General features: G+C 38.5%; 1 protein-coding gene across 1 annotated transcript; it reads left to right on the top strand.

Moving 5' to 3' along the window:
- Positions 1-1,685: 1,685 nt before the first annotated feature.
- On the top strand, positions 1,686-10,909 carry LOC139111353 (uncharacterized). Its single transcript, XM_070671608.1, has 4 exons — positions 1,686-2,031; positions 9,967-10,046; positions 10,130-10,265; positions 10,517-10,909. The coding sequence occupies exons 1-4, from the start codon at positions 2,023-2,025 to the stop codon at positions 10,640-10,642; spliced, it is 351 nt and encodes a 116-aa protein (XP_070527709.1). The 5' UTR covers positions 1,686-2,022; the 3' UTR covers positions 10,643-10,909.
- The last annotated feature ends 179 nt before the right edge of the window (positions 10,910-11,088 follow it).

The raw sequence follows: 11,088 nt of genomic DNA on the forward strand, positions 1-11,088 counted from the left end.
GCGTTATCTGCCGACGCGTACATTTGTTCGTACTACTTGATATTTTAATGTAGGACGGATACACGAAAAATCGCGTAGATAAACTAATTTCTCGCGTTATGCTCACGTTTGATAGATCTTCCCCATGCTTTTTGACGAAATCTACATGAGCAAAAGTTAATTAACTCAAATCGATTGATCGAATTCCCCCGGATCCTTTTCGGAAACAGCAAAGAGATATCAGAGTTCGTGGTACTAAAAATATAACATTGATCGAGATCGCAGACTGTTATAAAATATCACGAGAGAAGTATTGTATCTTATATGTTTGTAAAACTTCCAAGAACTTTTATATTTTTATAATTCTCATATACTTATTTTCCATCCTTGATATATAAGAGTAAAATAAAAAAAAAGAGAAGGAGAACCCGAGCGTTTTTCCTTTGGAAGTAAGGACGTAAGATTTCCTTGCATCACCGTGAATGGAATTGCGGTTACATGCATTGTGCAATCAACATTCGCATGTGTATAGATATCTCGCGTAAGCAACTCGTCAGAGAGACTGCGATTCTTAAGAATAATCTTTTACGCTCCGCGGATCGCGTCGGCATCTCATAGTATTTCGTTGCTGCGCGTATGTGGGCGCCCATCGTCATTAAGATTGATGCACTGAATGCACATTCACAGTCGTTACGCATGTCTCGACGATAAAGATTGCCGTTTGTCATAAACAGATCCATGATCCATCATAATCTTTCCCTTGAATTGCTACGATTAAATGTTGGTAACGCAATTGGCGTCGGTTCGACCCTCGATAAGTAAAAAGTATCGTTAATTTCATGAACGCAGGCTTCGAAAATAATTATATTGATTACGCGCGCACAAAGAAATACGCGTGTAAAAAAATATCCTTTCACAAATATTTAAAACATACGTAAAATATGTGAATAAGATTCTCGATTTTACATAACGAGACAAAAGATTTTATTTCATAAAAGAGTGAAATAATGAAACCGCTGTAATTTCTAACTGCGCGCACTTGGTGCATTTTGCTCGTAAATACCAAAGCGGAAAATATTAAAGTCGAAATCATAAAATTCATTATGTTTTACTGAACAATAGGGAAATATTCAACTATGCTGAAGCATCAAAATTTTTTGCGAGCTTCAAGTAAAAAGACGAGCCCCGGGCTATCGATATAAGCGTATTCGAAGAAAACTCGTAGCAAGTGTGTATTCCGCCGCTTACCACCTTTCACGCTATGACAATGAAAATCCCCTTGTACTCTTGCTAGGACGTTATTTACGAGCTGTTTGTACCCGAAGCATGTACGTACGCCCTCGTAGCTACAACAATCACGTCTCTATCTCTCAGTTGCGACTTTTCATTTTAGTTTTGCGCAAACGAAATTCGACCTTTCTCTTTTTTTTTTTTTTCACTCTCTCTTTTCCATCCCCCGTTCTTTTTCTCTCTCGTCATACCTTTTGGGTGGAGACCGAGGTAATGATAGTGACGTAAAAGGACACGGTGCCACGTACCCTCGGATGAGCAGGAGGACGAGCAGAGGAGGAATGCGTACGTCCATCGGCGACGGTGGAGGTGGATACGTGGCGCCCACCAGAGAGAGCCGATCCGCTCTCACGAGCTTCACGAAGAACGGGGGATAGAAACAGAGTAGGGGGTGGCAAAGTGCGACGAGGGGGGTTGAAAGTGAGAGAGAGAATGCGAGAGAAAGAGAGAAGAACCCGCGGTATAAATGTGACCCGCGCGAGTACCACCAATCATTCGCCCTCTGACCTCGAAACTCTCGGAGCTCTTTCTGGTCTCTTCTGGCTATTTAGCGGTACCGAGACGTACCCCCTTGGCTACCAATCGCACCCGGGTCTCCACGGTCCACCGGCGCTAACCGTCAGTCGTGACGAGATCCGCTTTTTCTGAGGAAAAGGAAAAGGAAGACTGAGGTGGGATTCCGAAAATTACGGGATCAGCGCTACCGAGATTAATTAGCGAAAATCTGAGCGGAAAGTCCTCCCCGTCAGCAACATGACAATCGTGAGTGTCAATTAAAAATTATTGACTCATATCTTCTCTTTTCATTTCTTATTTTATTTTATTTTTCTTTTCCTTTATTTATTAATTATTATTATTAATTTTTTTTGTTTAAAAATCTGAATGATTTTAAAGATCTGATTTTAATTTTTTACTCAACGAAAATACGGGTCAATTTAAACACCCACATATTTAATAACTTGCTGTCACGAAAGTTGTATCCGTGCCGAAGATCGTAAAAAGTTCGATGTAAAGTTTGGAGAGCGGCTTTTTTTATGGAAGATTAGTCGTCGTCGATCGTGTTGCAAATCGAACTCGCGTACTCCAGTTTATCGTTGCGATAGGGAAGCAGTAAAAATTGGAGGGTGAGAAGTGCATCTCGTTTCGTACATTTCCACGTACATCTCCACGTGAAAATATTCCTGCGACCATTCCGAATCTGTTCTCCGCATCGCATTGCTGCGGGAATCCAACTATTTTCGTAGAGTGGATTGAATTTAATTTCAAACAATTTTTAGCGAAAGAAAAAAAGAGGAAAACAACTTTCTTTTTTTTTTTTTTTAAATAAATGTATCTATGTCATTTTTTTCAGACTAAGATAAATTTCTCGCGATGACGCGTAAAGTTGCGTCTATTCATATTTCTATCCGCGGATTACGTTGAAATATTTTCCTTCATCGCGCATTATTCGACGCTTGACAAATTATTTGCAAAAAAAAAAAAAATATATATATTTTAAATTCACAAGAAGTGCACAACCACTCTGTCATTTCTCGTGTATTTCTTTACGTTCGCGAGAGCGAGAGCAAATCGGAAGGGTTCGTTCCAGTCCATTTCCAAATAGTCATCTTTGCACACGCGACACTTTTGCGAATTGAATCACGTCAAAAGAAAAATCCAACAAAAATGGATGTCGATTGGGCGAGACTTGTGACAATGCGTGTCATCGCGTTTGCAGCAACAGTTTGTCGAATGGATTACGAGCTCGACTATCATCGCTGCTGTAACAATATGTCCTACGGTATACGAAATGTCACAAGCCACGTCGCAAACCTGTTAAACCGAATTAAAAATGACGAATTCTTACTCAATTAGAAAATACATTCTTTTTATTTTTTTTTAATACTTGGTTGTAACGAAAAAAATTTATAGCTATTATTAATTTTTAATTAGATCAATTACATGTTTATGATATCGAGAAATAATTATTTCACGTTTCTCAAGTATTTCGCGAAGAGACGCTGCTATTGCCGTCAAAATCTCAGGGTCCTGAATTTTTTTAGCTCGGTATCTGAGCCGTAAGTTAGTTTTCCGAGTGTAAAATTCACGATATATGCTCGTCGACCGGAACTATCAAGCTGCGTATCAAAGGGCAAATGTAATCGTTGCGGATGCTGCAGACACTACGTCTGGTCAGAGTAGTCGCCAGAGAATGCATAAAGTTTCCATATTCGTTGCCAGTTAGAGATGCTGTATATACAATGACCGTGATGAAACGGTCTTGATGGTCACGAGACTTTATTACGTATTTTTCGTTAACGTTAAATATTCGATAATACTATTTTTCTTTAATTAAGTGTGCCTCCCGGATTAACAATTTTTTAGCGTTAGTATGTTAATCGTGAAACGTTCCTATCGCTTGCCTTACTATCGGTAGAAGTTAAACACTAAACTAAATTAAAACGATAAAGCCTATAACGATGCCAGCGCAATAAACGAAAATAGATGAAGAATTTTACGATTTAGCGTCGAATAATAACACTTGACGTCTCTCGGCAGGCAAAAACGATGAACTCGGAAGGCTATTTAGCAAAACACTCGGGCGATTCGACTGACCGACTTTTAAGGGAAAACAATCTCGAGTCAAAGAATGGAAAAATGGAAAAATGAGTATTCTTACGTTTCGTATCGTCGAAGGACGATAGACCCGCGGGCAAATCCTTTATCGAAACGAAGAGGTCGGGAATAAAAAAAAAAGAAAAAAAAAAAATTTGCGGTAATTAATGAACGAGGGAATCGTATCAAACGGGTATCTCGTTGCCTACGCAATTTTGATCGCGTCGCGACGATAAGATTGGTGAACGGCGAATCGACGTGTGGCTTAATGGCGATTGCTGATAATCGGAGATAAAGCGGCGAGGGGGAGAAAACGTGGAAGAGACGCTTGCGATGGTTTTCGTGTGCCAGACCGAGAGACGCCGCGACGTCCCACATCCGAAACGTTACCGCGAGCTTGTTTCTCGTTCTCTTCGCTTCTTCTTTCGTGCACCCCCCCTCGACGGGTGAGTTTCGCACCCCGTCTGGCTTCGTCCTGTCCCAGCTTTTAATCCTCCTCGTTTCTATCTTGTCGATCTCGGTTTCTTCTTCATACATCTCTCGTTATCCGTCGCCCTTTTCCCTCCCGATAAACGCCTACTCACTCGAAAGCGAAACGCGTCGTTAATTCGCCAATAAAGCTGCGATCGAACGAGTGAGCAAGTCCGCCGCTCGATTACGCGGCTGAATCGAGTCGGGATCGTTTATCAGCATCAAGTTGTCGGGGGGGGGGGGAAAAAAAACCCGCGACGATGTCCCGCTTTCGCAGGCATATGAATTTAAATCTGAGAGGAAACTTTGAGCGAACAGTCGTAAAGTATTTACGGACGTAAAAGCTCGCATGTACTCGACTATTTTATCGAGGCTTTTATGCACGTCAGATGACGTAAGATGTCAGATGAACCGTGCATTTTCACGCATTATTCAGAGATTGATTGTGAGACCTGGAAGGAATATTTTTTTCCTTTTTATTATCTCTTGCCCTTTTTCTTTTCCACTTGCGCAAGTGCTGGATTCGAAATAGAGCTGATTGAGTTTGCGATATTTTAGAGTGAATATGCAAGATGTATATCCCAGAGATATTTTATAGGTCGATCCTTTGATCAATTTGAAATAAAATGAAGGTCACCATTTGTAGCGACCTTTCGATATTTCGCATTCAAATTCTAAGGAAGAGCCAACCGCTATTTCCGCTTAAAGTTTCTCATCTTCCTCGTTCTTTTATTTTTTGATATTGTTAGTTCTTTTCAAAGGATCCGTCTCTTATTAGCCTCAAAGGGGATCGGTCTCTAAAACCTTCGTTAAGACGCTGCGTGATAAATTCCAACTGCGTTCCCTCGTTTTAATCATAAGTAATGATATTCACAAAATGACTCGCAATATAAGTAAAGCTCTCGCATAAATGCAATTGCAAGTTGAGCCGAGAATAAAAATGGCAATTTGTTACTGCGCGAAACGTCTGCGAAACGATTAAATTTACTTAAGAAGGGAAATGTTTTTCGAAAACCGAGCGCGGGGGAAAAATTTATCTCTCTGGCTGCGTGCGGGAAATAAACCGCCGCGACGGCGAGCATAATGGTCTCATAAATTACGGTGTAAAACGAAGCAATATCGGTTGTAAGAATACCCCATCGCGATGAGAAAAATGTAATTAAACATATATGACGTGGCATCCTTGATACAACAGCCAGGACAAAGCGCCGTTTAACGCCATTTAATTTATTAATTTTTTTTCCCTCGCGTACGCACGCCACTTCGCTTTATAAATCCACTGTAGCGGAGGGTGCGCGACTCTGCCACCCCTAGTTAACACAAACAATGGGTAAAGCTTCCCCGAAAATAACGAGTGCTCGTAAGTTCACCAATTTATCGGCCTTGGTAATTGATATCGCTGCAAAGAAACAATAAGAGGGTGAATAAAAAAAGCAACGCATAAAAGAAATGAACCTCCCTGTATATGTATCCGCCCGATATCAAAATTCGAGAGTGAGTAAAATTCGCGGAATTACAAGATTTCGCTGCTGTATAAAATATAATAATTTTGTAAACTTCGAATATGACATTAATATATTTTCCGCTTGATTTATCTCCGTGTTACATTTGATTATTTGTTGATTATTAGGATGCTACTTATCATAACGTGATATATGCATTATTGTTCTATCTATTTACAATTCATTCGGATCCAGCGACCAAATTAGTCCATATATTACTGTTTACCATATACCTAATCTTCGGTTGGGACTTAATTAAATAACAGCTTAATATACTTACGTAGGATTTAAATCGTATCAAGCTTTTTCAAATTCCGCTTATCTCGAAATTATTCTGGGTAATAAATGCGGCGAGATGGAAAATATGCTAATGTTAATTATTAATTGGCATCTTCCACATTCGAAATACTTCTTTTTGCACGATGAAAATCAGTAATTAGTTGCTTTTTGACGGAGTAAAAGAGGAAATATAATATTTAAGAAAGATAAGAATTAAAAAAAAAAAAAAAAAAAGGGGGAAATTTGATGGACGTGATTCTATTATTAGTATCGTTTTTCTTTATAAATTGATAACAGTATCGCGTTGAAACGGTTTACGCGTGAATGCCTGCTTTCGGACGACGATTATACCGCTGAAATTGTTACTAGTTTACGATCGTATTTCGTCCATTCGGTAATTGTAATTGTCGCTCGGACGAATAACGAACGCAAATTATTTGCCGGTGATCGAAAGATATCCACATATCGTACGTGCATTGTGACCTTTCGACAAAGAATAAATGTTCCCAAATCTAGGATGATCCTACGCAATTTCTGCGTAGCTCGCGTAATGTTTCACGAACGAGCTGAACAAGAATGCGGGGAATTAAGTCTGCGCTGGTTTCAAAAATGAGATCATGTTCCATGCAGCTGGATTAACAAGGATGAGTGGTCGACACTCGGCACGGTGCCATCGCGTAAACGAAGACGGATGCGAGTTAAGGTTGTCCACGCACGGTGTTATTTAATAATTAATACCATCCTCAAGGACGTAGTATCGCGAACTAATATGATCGTGTCGTCATGCTAGTCGTATTTGTCTTCGTTTACGCGGTTCTAATAATGCGACATTCTTTAACAGCCGTGTTATCCCTTTACAAACATCGTTTTTTAATTGAGCTAATGATACATGATGTTCTCCATGTAACCAGACGGTTCACATTCCGTATTTTATTCTAATTATTTATAAATGTATTTTATTTAGAAGAACCTAATAGAACTTCTTCTCCGAGTTAATTAACTTTGACACCTACGTTTACTCTAGATTTATCTCGCTAAGTCAACGATCGTTATAACGGTGGCATTAATAATAAAACAATGAATTTAATTTTGGATCGTAATTTCATTAGAAGCTACGGATTTTCTTAAGTGAGAAGATGATTCGGAATTCAACATGTAATCGAATCGATTGCGAGACTCCGAGCCTTATTAAACGCGCAGCAATTAATTTGCATAATTTCCGCAATTACGGCCACCAATTAACTAAAATCGGCTGTGCAATGTTATTATCGTGCCTGTCCCATCGACGTGGGCTCTTTGATAAATTTTGTGCTAACACGAATATCAACTAATATTTCCACGCATTTATACATAGATCAAATCGCGAAACGTGAATGAACGTGCGCCGCTTTTAAATTTCGCGTTCGCAATTTTCTCTGCTTATTCAATAACAACGGGACAAGGAACAAAATTGTTTTACATTAGTAATCGCGTTGTTCTTTTTTTTTTAACTTGTCGAGAATATTTTTATAACAATGTAATTTTTTAAATACTTCAAAGCTACATTTCTATTTTGAGACATTTCATGCTGGATGTAGAAGCAACATATCGCGCAAGCTAACATGCCTGGAAGCGACGTTGAGAATTATCCCGCTTATCGAAATGGCGTTGGCGTTAAACTGTTATTATACAACGAAACTTCTTGCACGATAATGATCAAGCAGGGACTTTTAAGTGTGCTTTATATTATTCCGTTATGCGAAGCCTACTTGAAAATTATATATTGATTATTATTAGTTCAAGCAATCAGTATTGGATGTAACCCACGTTTAATTAAAATTTCTGCAATTATAATTTTAAGAAGGGAAATACGTTGCATGTATCGATAACGATATAAAACATTCTTCGCGTTTTCTTCATGAACTAAAAAATTTTTTTTTATGAAAATTAGAGAAGGCAGGAATTTCTGAAGGCCTGGAATTTCTACTGACGTACGCGTTGAAAATGAATTAATTGCCTCTTGCGTCAATATACCTATGATTGCATATTTGCGCACAGTTTCGAGTGAGTTTATAAACGGGTTTCTTGGGCAAGGAAAAATTGCATTAGAAATGTATAACATTTTTGTTTTGTATTTGTGGAACATTTCTTTCTTTATCCCAATCATAAAATAATAATTTAAAATAGTAATAAATAAAATTGACATGAAGCTTATTCGTTAGAATACGTTTTCATTATGCATCGGAAAGTTCTCGTCTTACATTGAAATAGGAAACACTTTCGTGTGTTTTATGAACGTACGTTGATTTGTAAGTAGAAAGAATTTTCGCTTGAGATGCATCATTGTAAGACGCGGATAAGTTTTCTTAATGAGAATGAGGGAGGAAAAAAGAAACGAAGGAGGAGAAATTAATACGTTCGCTAGATGCAATATTTCTTTTCATCGATCGATTATAAACGAGTATCGGGATAAAGATCTACGATTGCTTGTACTAAAGTTTCAAGTAGATTTCTGAAGAATAATAGAAATATATTTTTACATAAAAAAAAAAAGCTTTTATGAGAGAATCGACAGAGATGAGGCTTGAATCAACGACGAAAAATTTTGTTTCATTAACATAATCCGGGAAAATTGCTTCGAAAAATCTATGAAACTACTTCCAACACTACGCGATTAAAAAAAAAAATAAGAGAGAATTTTTTTTAGAAAAAATTCACATACTGCCACACTTTGAGTTCTCGCTTCATAATTCTATTAAACGAAAGATCAGTTGCTGGAAATAGAAACTCCGTGAATTCTTCGTTACAAAAGAGACTTATAAGCGTGTAAACTTAGATCTCACCGATTAGAGCTAAGAGACTTGGAGTCGAATAATTTTCCAATTTGATGATGAATTTACGCAACAGTCAAGGTCCATCGACTGCTCTATTACGTAACGCGCGCGGAGCAAAGCGCGCTGACTGCTCACTTTCGGCGCGATTTAATGTTAAACACGGTCAAATGCGATATCGTTGATTATACGATATCGCGCAAATATTAAACCGATTTGCGCCGGATAAATGAAATTCAAAATTAGACTGGCTTTGTGCGTGAGGCACGCCTTTCGAAATTCATTCAGCTACTTCGGACCCGCGACCTTTCCCCTTTGTCGACCCGCAGCTGCGAGCGGAAAGTCGAATAAAGCTTCAGGAAGCGTGGGCAAAACCTCGCTGCGAAAACATCTCCGGTGAAATAATAACGCGACGCTGCAAATTGGTCGGCGCCGTATTTTTTCTATATCATTTTTGTCACACTGGTGAATAAATAGCGATGTGAATATCGATTTCGCGCTAGATCCATCGCCGTCGCGAAAGAAACGCCGGCTACTTAACCGCGCTACCAAACGAGATGACCTTTAGCCGCGATTTTCCGTCACTCGTTAGGATCAATCCTATTTTTCTGCTCCCTCATAAGGACGCCTTTCCTTATTCTAGCGTCGCAAAAAAAAAAAAAAAAAAAATCAGCTGCATTATTAGCGGGCGATGAAATACAGCTGATTTCACGATCCTCTTCCGCACGTCATCGACGTCAATTTGGCCACGTCGTTTTCGTTGAAATCGGCTTAGCGTTGATTGGCGTACTTTGTACTGCAAACTCATTACGAGTTCATTAATATTTTGTCGATAACTTCGCGCGGATCATTCTTCCTTCGGCACTCTTGATTATCCTTACGTACCGGCGCGAACGCGCTGACCTTTTGATAATTAAAAACTTAAGTTTATTAATAAATGGAAGGACTACGCAATTTGGAGCGAAGCAGAATGACAAGTTAAAAAAAAAAAAGAAAAATTATTATTTATGCAAAGCGTAATCTTTGTTCTTTTTTTTCAGACATGTGTGCAGCGATCTTTAATTATTTTTGCTGTTTTCCTGTGCTATTATCAGTCATGGGTTGATGCAGTGGACTGCGAGTAAGTGTCGCACTGATAAGAACCTTTTTCTTTTCTCGTACCGCTAGAAGATGAGCGAAATGTAATCGGGATTGCTGTTACAGGCGGCAACCTTATCACCCGGATTGCCGAGGTGTACAGTCGAGGAAACGTTCGTTACCGTTGCCTGTTATGCGCGCTATAAATTGCGACGAAGGGGGTTGTAAGATCCCCAAATTGGTGATCGCGATTCTCGACAACGTAAGTTAGAACTTTTAATATTTCGGATTAATAAAATTATTCATATACGCTAGGAAGGGAAGATTGAGAAGATATTTTCTGCATACATTTCTTTTCAATTTAATTAATTCGCTTCTCCATTAAATTTTAATAAGAATAATGCTAAAAATTAATAATTAAATAAATTATTTAAAAATGAAATAAAAACAGATTAAGATTTTTTATAATATGCGTTAATTTAAATAGAATTAATTGGTGGCATTTTCTTTCAGACTCCCTATAGGAGCAATGAGGTTTATTTGCCTAACTTCGAATCAAACTCGGTCCATTTGAGAAACGGCAAGAACAGGATTCGGTTGGAGGACCCGAAGGATGCAACATATTTGGACGATTATTGATTCAACGATCACCGAACTATGTCGACGCGATTATCATAAAAATGACTGACCGATCGACACAACTTTTCAAACATATTACTCGTCCGTTCGATTTACCTTTTATTATATTATCCGACTTAATTTTATCGTGTTTTCCCTAATATATTGTTTCCTCTCTTGTTTTATTTTTCCGCAAATCTGGAAGCGATAAAAAAAAAAAAAAAGAACACGTGCGTGCACGCATGTTAGCACTCTGACTTTTCGATAATAAACACCTGCATCGCACAACGGAGAAGATCACTTTACCTCGTCTCGATCTCGTAGAAAAGTAATTACAAAATTTGCACGTGAAATAATTACCACGCCCTTCGCGTCTTAACTCTTTATAGCGTCTCGTTATATTCTTAAATGTGACGTAGAAAGATGAACGCTTTATAAATAGTACTAAACGTTTTGATTCGATCGAT

This window comes from Cardiocondyla obscurior, linkage group LG23 (assembly GCF_019399895.1).
Source record: "Cardiocondyla obscurior isolate alpha-2009 linkage group LG23, Cobs3.1, whole genome shotgun sequence".
Classification (NCBI taxonomy): domain Eukaryota; kingdom Metazoa; phylum Arthropoda; class Insecta; order Hymenoptera; family Formicidae; genus Cardiocondyla; species Cardiocondyla obscurior.

Bases quoted from the DNA above. Each gene is read 5' to 3' on its own strand.
- LOC139111353 (XM_070671608.1), top strand. The intron at 10,047-10,129 runs GTAAGTGTCGCA...TTGCTGTTACAG, and splicing joins GTTGATGCAGTGGACTGCGA to GCGGCAACCTTATCACCCGG. The intron at 10,266-10,516 runs GTAAGTTAGAAC...ATTTTCTTTCAG, and splicing joins TGATCGCGATTCTCGACAAC to ACTCCCTATAGGAGCAATGA.